Source organism: Phyllobates terribilis, unplaced genomic scaffold, assembly GCF_046119375.1.
Source record: "Phyllobates terribilis strain yellow unplaced genomic scaffold, ASM4611937v1 Scaffold_1__5_contigs__length_1240528914, whole genome shotgun sequence".
NCBI lineage: Eukaryota > Metazoa > Chordata > Amphibia > Anura > Dendrobatidae > Phyllobates > Phyllobates terribilis.
Genome location: NW_027362761.1, coordinates 379,419,792 through 379,436,272, shown reverse-complemented (window position 1 = coordinate 379,436,272; position 16,481 = coordinate 379,419,792). Strand labels below are relative to the sequence as shown.

The following is a 16,481-nucleotide window of genomic DNA, read 5'->3' as shown; positions in this document are numbered from 1 at the left end:
TGTGAGGATTCGCCAGTTTCTGAGCTATTGTAGAATTTACAATAGATATCACTCATGTAATGTAAGAAGTGAAATCCTTGGCCTATATATATATTTCTCTGTGGTATCTGTGCATCATGAATCATGGTATGTGTTAAAGGGGCCACTGAAACTCTGTCGCCCAGGGCCCACAAAAACCTGGAGCCGGCCCTGCGGGTAAGTATAAAAAGTTTTATTTTTTTTAAATACAATTAATTAACTAGGAGAGGGGGGAATCAGAGATGCACGGGGGGATGAGAGATGCACGGGGGGGCCTTCATGCCCCCTATGAAGGGCAGGGGGGGGGGCCCAAAAAAAGTTCTTGCACAGGGGCCCACTACAGTCTGTGTCCGCCCCTGTGTATATATATATATATATATATATATATATATATATATATATATATATATATATATATATATATATATATATATGGTCTGCAGGGCTCTGGTGTAGAACTGATAGCGTCCATTATTTGGTCACTCTATGGCAGAAATTTGAGCCTTAGTAAAATCTAGTTAATTATTAATATGGTAGTGTCACTACTGTATGTGCTGTGTATGTGGTTATGGTATGACAGTATTTGTCATCTCTTATATTGCGGTAATATGGGTAATATTAATCTTGGTACAGTTGTGTTTAGTACTGATCAGTATGGTGGCATTATTCTGTCATCATGTACTGGTATGATTTAACCTTCTATAGTGGTATTATTGGTAATATTGGTCATGTGCTGTATATGTGGTTATGGTATGGCAGTATTTTTCATCTCTTATATTGCGGTAATATGAGTAATATTAGTCTTGGTACAGTTGTGTTTAGTACTGATCATGTACTGGTATGATTTAACCTTCTATAGCGATATTATTGGTAATATTGGTCATGCAGTAAATCTTGATTTCCTTTAACAACAAGCATAGTTATATTGGTAATAGAGACCCTATCTGAGGAAGTAGATGTAGAGGGTTATTATGGGCCTGTATGCTAAGTGTGAGAGCTGAATTTCAGTCCTCGCCGAGCCGTGACAGCCTGTCACAGTGGAGGGCAGTTCTGATCAGCACAATTGAAACTAGCACAGTCTCATCCAAGAAATGAATGGGGTTATTGCACGCTGTGACAGTTGTATGGCCCATAGTTGCGAACCCATAAAGCTCAGTCTTACCTTGATAAGGTGTGGTCCGACACTGGATGCTCAGAGATGGATTTGTAGATTTCACTAAATAATACTCTCCTTTACCCTTGTAGGTGTAATTCAAGCCGTCAAATGTTATGATGTGAGGTTCACCAAATGCTGAAGCTATAGCAGAACAGAACAGAACAGAAAGGATAGTTTCTAATTTAACATTTATTACACGCCCCACCATTTATAGGACAATCTTTTCTCACCTACGTTTGGGGGCTTGTATGTGCGACAGTCACTGGACGGTCTTAGTTCAAGGTAGTAATGGCAATTATCTGACCACAGACAACAGTAATAGAAAGTGATCACATCATACAGCCAATGGGAGAAACCAGGAATTCTGGGGGGCTTTTTATAAGGGGGGGACCCCCAGTCATGACCTCGATCAGGTGTGCTGCCCCCAAGTGAATCAGTGGTTAGAACCTGAGCTCCTGATGCATCATAGCAACATTGTTGTCCTGCAGCATACTGTGGGCTATTGGAAAAGGAAAAAAACTCAGGCTTGTGCATTCTGGAAATATTAATAGATAAGATATTTGGAGGTGTAATAATACACAGTAAGTAAATGACAAGTAACATAGTACCTTGCTTGTATGCTCCTCACACAGTGCACAGCTCCAGGGTGGTAAGTACACACACTGCCCTTTTCTATGTTGCAGCCATAATCCGTCTGAAAAAGAAACAGATCATTTCTAACTTCGAGCCTTGTGACCTAGTTAAAAATATTTTCAGAGAAACTGCAAAAGTCACCTTAAAGGTGTTGTCAAAATTTGGGGACATTTTTCTTTCTAACTTAAATGCATGTATGCTTTAGCTAATATTTTTGTAATTTAATTTCAATAAAATGCACAGATTGCCACCTCAGATAAATGCATCCTTTAAATAAAGAAGGATATGTTCATGCAGAGAAAAGCTAGACTCAACTGTGTGCTCCTCCCCACAAAATAATAACTAGTAATCCACGTTTACTACCCAAACCCAATAGATGTGAATAGAGCATTGCTTATTCATGCGTACCACTGCAGTCACACACTCCCATTCTCAGGATCAGCGGTCATACATTTATCAATTATTTTTTTGAAAAGTAATTGATGAATTGGTTGGGAAAAACCCTTTACATTTACTGCAAAAACGACTGCAATAAAATAAAGTTACACTTATCATAATTAAAAAAGTATTTGTGACACTGGTCTGCAATGCAATATGGTATTTCATTATAATGACAGTTAAAGCATAATTTAAAGGGGTTTGCCAGAACTATTTTATATTTTTCACTATGGGCCTAAAAAACTAACAGGCAGGTAGTTGCTAACAGAAGCAACTAAGCGCCTGCTTTATTTGACACTGGCTCAGATCGATGACTGACCGCTCCTGACGGCAATTCAGCTGTTCCAGGTCAACAAAGCATCTCTTCTTCTTCCAGGCTATTCTGTTGACAGGGCGTGACTGCCGACATCATGCTGACTGGCAGGTGGTCCAAGTAGTTATGCAGCGGGGAGACGGCTGTCAATCAGCATGACATCAGCAGTCAGGCCCCTTCAGCAGAGCAGAAGAGAAGCCGCTACTCTGTCGATGTGATGACAGCATGAGCCACTGAATCGCTGGCAGGAGCGGTTGTGACTGTTCTATGCAAGCAGAGATTGGAACTGAGCACAACAGGCAGGTAGTTAGCAACGATCTGCCAGATAGTTCTTAGGCACATTGTAAAAGAAAAATAGTCTTGGATAACCCCTTTAACAGAGACATAACCTATCTAGAACTTGCTGTCAGGCAACATCATGGCAGGACAATCGGCTTCTTAATTACAGTATGCATGTGGTATTGGGCAGCTTTTAATATATCAATAACAATCTAGACTGGTGCAGATGATAACAATTATCCATCCTGGTTACACTTCTGTACAGTAAAGGATAAGAGGACATACTGTATTCAGTCATATGCCCTTTAATACCTGAAATCTAAAATAATATCACAGATGGATGAGGTTGGTTATATGAGTAGCTATCCTTTCTAAGTCTCCATTTTAGACGTAATTGAGGACACACACGTGATAAGTTGTATTATATGCATCAACCCGTATAGAATATGATTGTCAGAGAAAAGTCCTGGCACATACATGGTATCTTCCTGTATCCGCTCTGGACTGTTCTAGAGTACAAGGGCAGTCGGCTGTCTCGTTCAGGAAGTTAGGCAGCTTCTTCTTTTCCAAATCTGTCCAGACCAAACACTTGTTGAAAGCCCAGCCGGCAGGGTCTTCCCTGAAGTTCTCTGATAAGTGCCAGGCTAAGGCATGGACAGGACTCCATATTGCATGTACATTCCTGTGACACAGGGTAATACATAATTATTGAGATTATCATACGAATAACTTTAATAACTAAATATAAAATGTATTCTTTTTACAGAAAATGCTGCTCATAAAAAGTCAACTTTAGCTCTGCTTTATAAAATAATATATCATAAACCAAGGTTTTTTGGCAAAAAGAAGAGGCTTTAGCCTATAAAAAGGCATTGTCATGACCAGGGGTGGATTAAGAGTAGCCAGGGCCCCGGGCAGTTTAGAAGGTGTGAGCCCCCCCACAGGTACCCGATGTATCACGTGACATGTCACATGATCCCCTTTGATAGATCATGTGATAGGTCATGTGACTAACACAGATGCTTTGGTGACATCTGTAGACGGAAAATTATGGAAATTTTTTTCCATTATGTACACAGCCCTATACATAACATAGCGCTATATATAGTAGAGCAGCGGTAGGAGATTAATTTCCTCAAGGGGCCACATGAGAGACCATGACTGTTGTGGAAGGTGAATCTGACGCGCCCCCTGGGCCTGTGTTGTGCAGGGGATACCCGGAGCCGGATCGCTGGGGGGTTGTAGTCTCCGTGTGGCGGTGACCCGGTCCGTGCCCAGGGCGGTCAAACCAGTGGCAGTCTTAGGTAATAACAATGTCCGACTACGCCACCCGTGGATTGCGGTCAGTGGGGACCGCCGCTGCGCTGCCGACCGCTGAGGCTGATGTTGTTTGTGCAGCCGAGTATGGGATAACTCCCCACGGGAGAAGTATTGCCTCAGGGCAGCTAGAGTAGATGATGGTAGTGAGGGTGTGAGCGTCCCAGTACTAATGGTGCTGGTGCGGCGATGAAACACAGAGACGTGTAGTGCAGTTTCCAATGCTTTACTCACAGTTCTCATCCAGGTCACTTGTGCACATGAAGGACTGCCTGAGCCATGCTGCGTTCACCAGGCAAGGGGCTCGACCAACTCCCAGGCAATTCCAGAGCGTGGCACAGGGCTCCCTTCCTTTCCTTTCTCTGGCCGTCCCCACCAGTGACCCACCTTTGTCCAGCTTCCTCGGGCCTTCTGTTGGCGAAGCCTCTCTCCGGTTTCCCTGACCCTATGTGGTATGCTTTCCTGGTGGATGTAGTGAGGGGTCACACCAAGATGTGGTCACAACCTCCGGTTTTGGCTGAGGATTAGTCGCCTCCACCAATTTGGGTTCCGGTACTCTGCTCTGCCAACCCTTCACCCTGTATCTCCTGGGAATATGGGGTTCCTTCTGTCCTCGTGTCTCTGGGCCTTTCTCTGTGTTCCTTGCTTCCTTTCTCCTCTGTTCCAGTTCCTTTCTTACTTTCCTTTCCGTTCCTTCTCCTCTCTCTTTCTGCTGTTTCTGGCCTCCACTCCAGGCCTGCCTCTGGAGCTGGGCCCAGACTGAGCCACAGCTCCCTGTCAGCACTCTCTGGCTGAACTCCTTCTCTCACAGAACTGAACTCACTCTAAGATGGTGCCCACCTCTTATACCTCCCTCTATGTGTGAGCCCAGGTGACTAGCAACCAATGGGCTCCTACCTATGCCCAGAGACCCACCCCTATCTGCTCCTACACCACTGGGTTTTCCTTCCCCTCCCCACTCCAGCCAGGGACAGATGCTGTCGTGCCTGCACTTCTGTCTAGTGGGAGCACCGTTGAGCTGTCCCTCAGAAATGGGGTGTGTGTGGTGCATGCAGCTAACCGAGTCCTGGTCCACACTCCATCCTTACCCGGGAGTGGAATATCACACCTCTGGTTTGAGGTGCAATACCCCTGTAGCAGCCGAGCCCTCGGGGTGCTACATTCCCCCCTGGTAAATCACAGCACGTCCTCGGGCTTGAAAAGAGCAAAACAATTTAAAGCATACAAAAATTTTAGAATGCATTCACATATAAGACATTAACTATTTACTCATCCCTTTATGGGAGGTACTCTTTCCTTTTAACGTTACTGGTATAAAACATTACAAGACTTTCTTCACACACATATAAAATGCTATAAACTCTTTTAGCAGCATATGAAACTTTTTCAGTATAAGACATTCTTAAGTAAAACATTTTTTTTTTTTTTTTTTTTTTAAAACACATTCTTGAGTTCTGGCCGCGGTGCAACTTGCGACCAGGTGTTCTTTCTTCTTAGGGGAATGGCTGCTCTCAGTCACCAGTCAGATTAGGAAAAAGGGATGGCTGTTCTCAGTCCCCAGCCAGATAAGGGATATAGGGGGTAACTTCTACACAGTTCTATACCAGTCCCAACAGGGACCACACTCCACTCAGCAACAGTTTCTATACCCTTACGGGTAACTATATACAGTTCCATTTACCGTTCATTAGTAACGGTGTCCTCCTCGCTCTTCCGGGTAGTCTTCAGGTCCGTCCGGACCCTCAGAGTAGTCCATGTCTGGGCGGTACCGCAGTTCCTCCTCCGTTAGACGGTGGACATGGAGGGCGTACAGTCCCTTTGCGCCCTTGTGCCGGGTGTAGGTGACCACGTCACCGGGGTACAGGTCACGTCCGTGATGTCCCTCTGGCAGGTGGCTTTCAACGTCCCTTCTAGTGACGAAGACGTCGGTGTCAGCCTCCGGGTCTCTGATGAAGCCCCAGCCATGCTCTAGCTGGAATTTTACTACGGTCCTGGTGGCTCGGGGACCGCGGATGGCTTGGGGGTTTTGTCTGGCCCTCCTCTTCTGCTCTGCGCTCCGGGCTTGGAGTCGCTCCTCCCTGATGCGCCTCTGCCGTCGCTCCCTTTCAAAGGTGGCCAGCTGCTGACGGCAGCAATCCAGGCGCTGGGCTGCTTCCGCCCGGGTCTCCTGGGTGAACCCCATGAGATTCTCGCCGGTGGGGTCCCATGCAAACTGGGCATCCTCCGGCGGGGGTGGAGCGATGTTGGCAGGCTCCGGGGCCGGGATCAGAGGCTCGCTCAGGGGTTGTTCTTTCCGGAGACGGGGGTTGACAAACTCCGGTGGCCACTCAAAGGGCAGCCCGTCCGGGCTGGTATATTGGGCGTACAGGTCCGCACCCAGGGGTGGCACCGCGAGCTTCGGACGGGTGGCAGAGCCTGGGGGCACTCGGCCTTGCGACCAGGCCGGTGGTCGCTTGTTGGTCGCGCCCGGGGGTGGCACCGCCAAGGTAGGGGGCGCTGGTGAGGCAGCGGCGCCCGGGTGTGCTGGGTCTTGCGTCCCGGCCTGTGATGTCTCCCGCTTTACAGAGCCCGGGTTCAGAGGGCACAGCGCGGGGCGGGGCGTGACAGTGACGTTTGCAGCCTGAGGCCTAGCTGGCGGCGGTGGAGGCATGATGTCAGGTACGGTCCCCGGGTCTTCGGGTCCCGCAGTGGAGGGTGAGGGCAGGCTGGTGTTCCCAGGGCTTGGGGTGGTGGCGTCCCCATTACCTGTCTCGGTCTCCGTGGCCTCCTCCGCGGCGTCGTCTGCAGCTGCCGGTCCCTTTTCTCCGCGCCCAGCGGTAAGCGCGCTGCCCGGTGACGGCGGGGTCCTCCGCTGGCTATCTTCGTGCTGCCGGGCCAACTCCTCTCTCCACCCGGCAAACACTTCCTGCTGCGCCCGGACCATCCTTCTGTTCAGGTCTTGTAGCGCTGCGCGCGCACAGTCCGGGTCCCTGGGCCAGCTGGGCTAGCAACTCTGTCAGGCTGCAGGGTGGCTCAGCTTGCAGCAGGCTGCGGGCCAGGGTGCTGGTGGAGTTCTCTGCTCCCTCCATCTCCGGGTGCAGCAGGCCCAGGCTCATCCAGGCCGCGCCCGGCCCCACAGTTTTCTTTCCTATCCACCCCCATGGGGGGTGGTCTTGGGGGCATCTGCTGACAATCACCTTTAGGGGCAGCCCCCCCACGTTGATGGATATCTCCATTGCTGCACTCATCGTTGCTGGGGGCGGGCCCCTCCTTTGGCGCCACTCTGGGACCTGGCCCACGATGGGAGGCGGCTTCCTGCTGTCCTTTGGTGCGCACATAATGGCGTCCACTCTGCCAGGGCGGGAAAAACGGATGAAGATGGCGGGAAACGGTCCAAAATGACGTCTGATGGCAGGAATTGGCTCCGGACGGCGGGAAACTTCTGGAAATGGCGGGAGACTTCTTTTCAAGGTACATGCACAATCTTCTTCAGGCACGCAATACCCGCTTGTGGCGGGTTGGAAAAGATCCTACCGACTACGCCAAAATTTGACGCGCCCCCTGGGCCTGTGTTGTGCAGGGGATACCCGGAGCCGGATCGCTGGGGGGTTGTAGTCTCCGTGTGGCGGTGACCCGGTCCGTGCCCAGGGCGGTCAAACCAGTGGCAGTTTTAGGTAAAAACAATGTCCGACTACGCCACCCGTGGATTGCGGTCAATGGGGACCGCCACTGCGCTGCAGACCGCTGAGGCTGATGTTGTTTGCGCAGCCGAGTATGGGATAACTCCCCACGGGAGAAGTATTGCCTCAGGGCAGCTAGAGTAGATGATGGTAGTGAGGGTGTGAGCGTCCCAGTACTAATGGTGCTGGTGCGGCGATGAAACACAGAGATGTGTGGTGCAGTTTCCAATGCTTTACTCACAGTTCTCATCCAGGTCACTTGTGCACATGAAGGACCGCCTGAGCCGTGCTGCGTTCACAAGGCAAGGGGCTCGACCAACTCCCAGGCAATTCCAGAGCGTGGCACAGGGCTCCCTTCCTTTCCTTTCTCTGGCCGTCCCCACCAGTGACCCACCTTTGTCCAGCTTCCTCGGGCCTTCTGTTGGCGAAACCTCTCTCCGGTTTCCCTGACCCTATGTGGTATGCTTTCCTGGTGGATGTAGTGAGGGGTCGCACCAAGATGTGGTCATAACCTCCGGTTTTGGCTGAGGATTTGTCGCCTCCACCAATTTGGGTTCCGGTACCCTGCTCTGCCAACCCTTCACCCTGTATCTCCTGGGCATATGGGGTTCCTTCTGTCCTCGTGTCTCTGGGCCTTTCTCTGTGTTCCTTGTTTCCTTTCTCCTCTGTTCCAGTTCCTTTCTTACTTTCCTTTCGGTTCCTTCTCCTCTCTCTTTCTGCTGTTTCTGGCCTCCACTCCAGGCCTGCCTCTGGAGCTGGGCCCAGACTGAGCCACAGCTCCCTGTCAGCACTCTCTGGCTGAACTCCTTCTCTCACAGAACTGAACTCACTCTAAGATGGTGCCCACCTCTTATACCTCCCTCTATGTGTGAGCCCAGGTGACTAGCAACCAATGGGCTCCTACCTATGCCCAGAGACCCACCCCTATCTGCTCCTACACCACTGGGTTTTCCTTCCCCTCCCCACTCCAGCCAGGGACAGATGCTGTCGTGCCTGCACTTCTGTCTAGTGGGAGCACCGTTGAGCTGCCCCTCGGAAATGGGGTGTGTGTGGTGCATGCAGCTAACCGAGTCCTGGTCCACACTCCATCCTTACCCGGGAGTGGAATATCGCACCTCTGGTTTGAGGTGCAATACCCCTGTAGCAGCCGAGCCCTCGGGGTGCTACAAATCAATAGGCTGAAATTAATTCTGCTCAATATTAATAATATTAACAAAATAATAAAAAAATATATTAATTGTATGACTCAGGCTATGTGCCCACGATGCAGAAATGCTCCGGATTTTTCCTGAGCGTTTCTGCATCTCCCTGGCAGAAAAAAAGCATGCAGATTGTACATGCGGATTGTACATGAGTTTTTCTTGCCAGGAACATGCGAATGTGAAGCGTTCTTCACATGCATTACCGCATGCGGGTTGACAAGCGCTTTCCAAGCGATTTTAGCATCACTGGGAAAGTGCTTATCAACTTGGTCACACTATATAAATCCATGCAAACGGCATGGATTTATATACTGTGACGAAAAGAATGTTTAAAAATAAAAAATAAATCTATACTTACCTTCTGATGGCCCCTGGAGTCTTGCTTCTCTCCATTCTCCCTTGTCGGGAGATCGCAGTACACTGAAGGACCTGCCAACGTCAGCGTTGCGTGACCCGTCACATGACTATGACATCAGCGCAGGTCCTTCAGTCCATCGCAATCTGCCGGCATGAGAGGAAGAGCGCACCGCAGGCCATCAGAAGGTAAATATAACATTTATTTTTTATTTTATTATTTTTTTCACAGTTTCTATGGTACCCGGGTCCGGAGGAGAGTCTCCTGTCCTCTAGACCTGGGTACCATCCGCACATTGAAACGCGTGAATTCCGCATCTACATATGCAGTGATGCGTAATCCATGCGTTCCAATGCAAGTCAATGGCGGCGAAAAAGCAGCACTTCCGCAAAATAATTGGTAGTACTGCGTTTTTGTCCGCAATGATAATCCGCAGCGGAAATTTCCGCAGCATGTGCACAGCACATGCGGATTATCATTGGGGAACATAGCAGACCTTCTACCAAGCGTTTTTTAAGCGTTTCTGCAGCATTTTTGCTGCTGCGGAAACGCTTAAACGCATCATGGGCACACAGCCTTAATATTGAGCAGAATTAAGTATGCTGACATCCCCCTATATACAGTTTGAGCACCCATATAACTCCCTAGATACAGTATGAGTCCACACATAGCTCTCTAGATACAGTATGAGCCCTCACATAGCTCCCTAGATACAGTATGAGCCCCCACATAGCTCCCTAAATACAGTATGAGCCTGTACATAGCTCCCTAGATACAGTATGAGCCCGAACATAGCTCCCTAGATACAGTATGAGCCCGTACATACAGTGGTGGCCAAAAGTATTGGCAACCCTGCAATTCTGTCAGATAACACTTAGTTTCTTCCTGAAAATGATTGCAATCACAAATTCTTTGGTCTTATTATCTTCATTTAATTTGCTTGCAAGGAAAAAACACAAAAGAGAATGAAGCAAAAATCAAATCATTGATCATTTCACACAAAACTCCAAAAATGGGCCAGACAAAAGTATTGGCACCCTCAACCTAATACTTGGCTGCACAACCTTTAGCCAAAATAACTGCGAACAACCGCTTCCGGTAACCATCAATGAGTTTCTTACAATGCTCTACTGGAATTGTAGACCATTCTTCTTTGGCAAACTGCTCCAGGTCCCTGATATTTGAAGGGTGCCTTCTCCAAACTGCCATTTTGAGATCTCTCCACAGGTGTTCTATGGGATTCAGGTCTGGACTCATTGCTGGCCACCTTAGAAGTCTCCAGTGCTTTCTCTCAAACCATTTTATAGTGCTTTTGGAAGTGTGTTTTGGGTCATTGTCCTGCTGGAAGACCCATGACCTCTGAGGGAGACCCAGCTTTCGCACACTGGGCCCTACATTATGCTGCAAAATTTGTTGGTAGTCTTCAGACTTCATAATGCCATGCAGACGGTCAAGCAGTCCAGTGCCAGAGGCAGCAAATCAACCCCAAAACATCAGGGAACCTCCGCCATGTTTGACTGTAGGGACCGTGTTCTTTTCTTTGAATGCCTCTTTTTTTTTCCTGTACACTCTATGTTGATGCTTTTTCCCAAAAAGCTCTACTTTTGTCTCATCTGACCAGAGAACATTCTTCCAAAACGTTTTAGGCTTTCTCAGGTAAGTTTTGGCAAACTCCAGCCTGGCTTTTTTATGTCTCGGGGTAAGAAGTGGGGTCTTCCTGGGTATCCTACCATACAGTCCCTTTTCATTCAGACGCCGACGGATAGTACGGGTTGGCACTGCTGTACCCTCGGACTGCAGGGCAGCTTGAACTTGTTTGGATGTTAGTCGATGTTCTTTATCCACCATCCGCACAATCTTGCGTTGAAATCTCTCGTCAATTTTTCTTTTCCGTCCACATCTAGGGAGGTTAGCCACAGTGCCATGGGCTTTAAACTTCTTGATGACACTGCGCACGGAAGACACAGGAACATTCAGGTCTTTGGAGATGGACTTGTAGCCTTGAGATTGCTCATGCTTCCTCACAATTTGGTTTCTCAAGTCCTCAGACAGTTCTTTGGTCTTCTTTCTTTTCTCCATGCTCAATGTGGTACACACAAGGACACAGGACAGAGGTTGAGTCAACTTTAACCCATGTTAACTGGCTGCAAGTGTGATTTAGTTAATGCCAACACCTGTTAGGTGCCACAGGTAAGTTACAGGTGCTGTTAATTACACGAATTAGAGAAGCATCACATGATTTTTCAAATAGTGCAAATACTTTTGTCCACCCCCTTTTTTAGGTTTGGTGTGGAATTATATCCAATTTCGCTTTAGGACAATTCTTTTTGTGTTTTTTCATTGAAGACAAATTAAATGAAGATAGTAATACCAAAGAATTTGTGATTGCAATCATTTTCAGGAAGAAACTGAGTATTATCTGACAGAATTGCAGGGGTGCCAATACTTTTGACCACCACTGTAGCTCCCTAGATACAGTATGAGCCCGCACATAGCTCCCTAGATACAGTATGAGCCCGCACATAGCTTCCTAGATACAGTATGAGATCCCGCATAGCCCCTATATGCAATATGAGCCCGCACATAGCCTCCTATATATAGTATGAGCCCCCACATAGCTCCCTATATACAGTATGAGCCCGTACATAGCTCCCTATATACAGTATGAGCCCCACATAGCTCCCAATATACAGTATGAGCACCCACATAGCTCCCTACATACAATATGAGCCCGTACATAGCTCCCTTCTCTGATCGATTGTCGGTTCCACAGCTCTGATCGATTGTCGGTTCCACAGCCAGCTCAGAGAACGGTCGAATGCAAAATGCAGCTACCTGGGAGACACCTCTGACCACCAGATGAGGTGGCCCGAAGGCAACCCCCTGACGGCTGTACCCAGGTCACATGCCCCCCCTGATTCCCCTAGGTATGGCCCTGTATAGTTTATATGACAATACATGACTGGTATCTATAGTATAATCAGGGATGTGTCCTTCTGCCAGAAGCCTCTATAGATTGTGCAAGCGCAATACCTGTGCAGTCTGGCCACAGACAGAAAGACACATCCACATCCCAGACAGGGATGAGGAGTGTGGCGCCAGAGATCGCGGTATGCATAAGCACTGAGCGCATACCGCAATCTCCGGCACCATAAACACATACGTGTTCGGTCCTGTCATCTCTGGAGAGGCCAGGGGAGGAGTGTGGCGCAGGAGCCGATTTCCGGCGCTATTTTAGTGAAGACAAATATGAACAGTGTCTTCGACAAAATGGACAGCGTGGTATGCGCATGCGCGTACTTTGGCGCCATTTTGTTGAATACACTCTGCACATTTGTATTCATTCAAATGAAACCAGATATCGCACTATGCGGACATGTGGAGCATGGACCAGAGTGAGGGGGGAGCATATACCAGGATGGGCGGAAGCATGGACCAGGATGGGGGAGCATATACCAGGATGGGGGAGCAGGATGGGGGAGCATATACCAGGATGGGGGAGCATATACCAGGATGCGGGAGCATATACCAGGAAACGGGGCCAGGATGGGAGAGCATATACCAATAAAAAAGCTCGCCACCCGGGCGTACAACAGGTTCAATAGCTAGTATGATATACTGTGATACAGACATTAGATGTTATATGCTATACACATTGTTATATCCCATCTGATGTCTGTACCACAGTATACCATACAGTAATCGATATACTGGATGACATTTTTTGTACATGGGTATACACTGTACTGATCACACTTGGACCTGCACACAGGACCTCACATATTATATATGGAGCAGTATAGTATGTGACGTCCTGTAGGTTCAGTGTTGATCAGTCAGTGCAGGATCCACTCTGCTGATGTCTGTGGTCGCTCTGCTGGGGCTCAGTGTGATTTATTGCTGGACTCTGAATTTTCCTGCAGATCTGGTGACTCTGGAGCCGATGACCCAGAGTGACCTGATCTGCTGCAAAGGTCAGACTCCGGCCATAAGTCATACAGGGCCCCAGCAGAGCGGCCGCCGACCTGACACTAAGGGATCCGTGTGAACTCATCAGGAGGGGAGCAACGTCCTGCAGCCCCCTCCTCACTCCAGACATCCTGCCCAGGGCCCGACCTCGACTCGTATTTACCGCCATCCACTGATGCACGAGCTCCTCTCCGGCAGGATGAAGTGAAGAAGCTCCAGGCGCTGCTGTGTGACGTCAGTCCTGGAGACACAGCCACAGCGTGCAGGGGGCGTGTCTGTCTCCCTGATGCGGCCGGCGTTTAATGGTAATGTGCGGTCCCCCTGCCCCTGCCTCTCAGAAAACATTATAATGAGGGTGATCTGGCCGTGGGCCCTGCCAGAGCCACAGGCCCCGGGCGGTAGCCCAGATCATCCTCATAATAATCCGCCTATGGTCATGACAGTAACTTTCTTGCCTCCTCAGCGCCGCCTTACTAATGATGGTCACGGTACAGCATCTCCTCGTGTTAGGCCATCTCACTGAGTTGACTTTTGCAGCACTCCTCTGCATTGCTGCATCAGCATGTAGCTTCTACTTGGTCTTAGGGGGGCTAGGCCAGTCTCTGCACGAGTTAAAAACTGCTGTGTCCTGCAGAGATTAGGTTCCCCAGCCTATCCCGTGCCAGCAGGGTCTATATTAGGCAGCTCCTCCCAAAACTATTTGCCTAAACGTTGTTGTCTGGTTAGTTGTCTGCTAGTGTCCGGTTTATGCATTTCTTTGTATTGATTCTCCCTTTATTGACCCGGCTTATATAGCCGTTCTGTCTGATCTTTCCACTCTGCACCTCAGCTTTGTACGCTGATCCTGTGCTGCCTGCCCCGACCTCGGACTGTCTGACTATGCCTCTGTCTTGCCCTCCTGTACCTCGTACCCGTGCCTCTGACCCTCAGGTCAGCTTCTGCAGTACCGGGGACTGCCCTGAAATGCTACCTGTTGTCTATGGGCAGCCCAGCCTATCCTCACCATCTGAGGCCCTGGCAAAGACCCGGAAGACACTTAGTCACGGCCCTCCAGGGTTCGTCTGGTCCGTGGTGCAGTGGGTCCCCATCCACCAATTTTACAGGCATTGTCATAATTTGCCACCATTTCCTAAACTCTGAAGCTTACACATTCTGGACTTCACATATTTATTGTTAATGATGTAAAAAGCTTCTACTGATGTCCACATATTGTAAGCCCAAGAATGTCAGAGCTACAGGTAATAGATGTAATACTCATTAAAATAATTTTTAATGTATAATATAGACCACAATATATATGAAAAGCATGCCATTAGAAAGTTGGCCACGTGATTTTGGATTTTAAAATCCATTTTTCCTTCCTTCTCAGGAAATAGAATAATCTTGGAGTTGTTAGACTTTAACCCCTTCCCTCTGCAGCGAATTTTCATTTTGCGCTTTTTTCCTACCCTTATTCCAAAAGCCATAACTTTTTATTTTTACATGCACATAACGAGTTGTAGTTTTGAATGACACTATTCTATTTACCATTCAATGTACTTAAAAATGGGGGGGGGGGGATTCCAATTGTGGAATTTCCAATTGTGGTGCAATGTGTGTGGTCCACACACTGAATCAATCACACTCCAACCTCTCCACCATGGCCAAGACCAAAGAGCTGTCTAAGCACACCAGGAACAAAACTGTAGACCTGCACAAGTCTGGGATGGGCTGCAGGACAATAGGCAAGCAGCTTGGTGAGAAGGCCACAACTGTTGGCACAATTATTAGAAAATAGAAGATGACTGTCAATCTTCCTCCGTCTGGGCTCCATGCAAGATCTCACCTTGTGGGGTAAGGATGATTCTGAGAAAGGTCAGTAATCAGCCCAGAACTACATGGATGGACCTGGTCAATGACCTGAAGAGAGCTGGGACCACAGTCTCAAACATTACCATTAGTAACAGACTAGGATTAAAATTCTGCAGGGCACTCAAGGTTCCATACTCACGCCAGCACATGTCCAAGTCCGTTTGAAGTTCACCAATGACCATCTTGATGATCCAGAGGAGGCATGGGAGAATTTTATGTGATCACATGAAACCAAAATAGAACTTTTTGATAACAATACCACTCGCCGTGTTTGGAGGAAGAAGAAGGATGAGTAGAACCCCAAGAACACCGTCCCAATCGTGAAGCATTGTGGGGAAAACCTCATATTTTGGGGGTGATTTTCTGCAAAAGGGACACGACGACTGCACCATATTGAAGGAAGGATGGATGGGGTCATGCATCATGAGATTTTGGCCAACAACCTCCTTCCCTCAGTAAGAGCATTGAAGATAGGTCGTGGCTGGTCTTCCAGCATGACAATGACCCGAAACACACAGCCAGGGCAACTAAGGAATGGCTCCATAAGAAGCATTTAAAGGTCCTGGAGTCGCCTAGCCAGTCTCTAGACCTGAACCCAATAGAAAATCTTTGGAGGGAGTTCAACTTCAATGTTGCCCAGCGACATATGCATGTAAGAGCATTCTGCAGCTTGCTATGTATTGCTACACATGTAAACTGTAAATGCCGAATGATGCAATATCTTCAATAAAAAAAAATTTGAAAACACTTTTTAGCTTCGAAAACATGCATTCAATTAGAAAATTTAACCCAATGTGTTCAAAGCCTTTATTTAAGATGATAATATAAACTACATTCGTACCTGGTGGATTTTTGTCAGACTTTCAGTTACGATTCTGAACTGAAGATTTGTTACAAATGACAGTACAATATATGTGAATGGCTTTTCAAACCCAACCCACATGTAGAAGGAAATACAGTAATTAATGCAGAAATCATAGCACGCTGCAGATTTTCAACTGCATATGTGGATTTTTACATGGATTTTTGGTATAATTGATTCCAGAAAAACTCAACATTACAAGTACCCTAAAAGCTATCTATTTAGTGACTGGCACATCTGAACCTGTTGTAGACTTACTCTGAATCTGAAACATGGTAAAAATGGTGGAGAAAGTTAGGTAAAGCCCCACTCACGTTTTAAACTCCAGACACATTTTCAGATAAAAAGAAGTGCAATTGCTCCATACTAGTACTAATGTATTTACATTGATAAATATTCCCTAATGTGTTTATATTCTAAAAATTGCAT

At 47.8% G+C, this 16,481-nt stretch overlaps 1 protein-coding gene across 2 annotated transcripts in view; it reads right to left on the bottom strand.

The window, feature by feature from the left end:
* SUSD2 (sushi domain containing 2) overlaps positions 1-16,481 on the bottom strand; it is a 356,158-nt gene that overhangs the window by 206,173 nt on the left and 133,504 nt on the right. For both annotated transcript variants that reach the window (XM_073676401.1, XM_073676400.1), the window contains exons 6-9: positions 3,315-3,519; positions 1,783-1,868; positions 1,405-1,673; positions 1,181-1,315 (exon numbers count right to left, since the gene is read on the bottom strand). In XM_073676401.1, the coding sequence (XP_073532502.1) occupies positions 1,181-1,315; positions 1,405-1,673; positions 1,783-1,868; positions 3,315-3,519 (695 nt within the window). The remainder of the gene's footprint in view (positions 1-1,180; positions 1,316-1,404; positions 1,674-1,782; positions 1,869-3,314; positions 3,520-16,481) is intronic.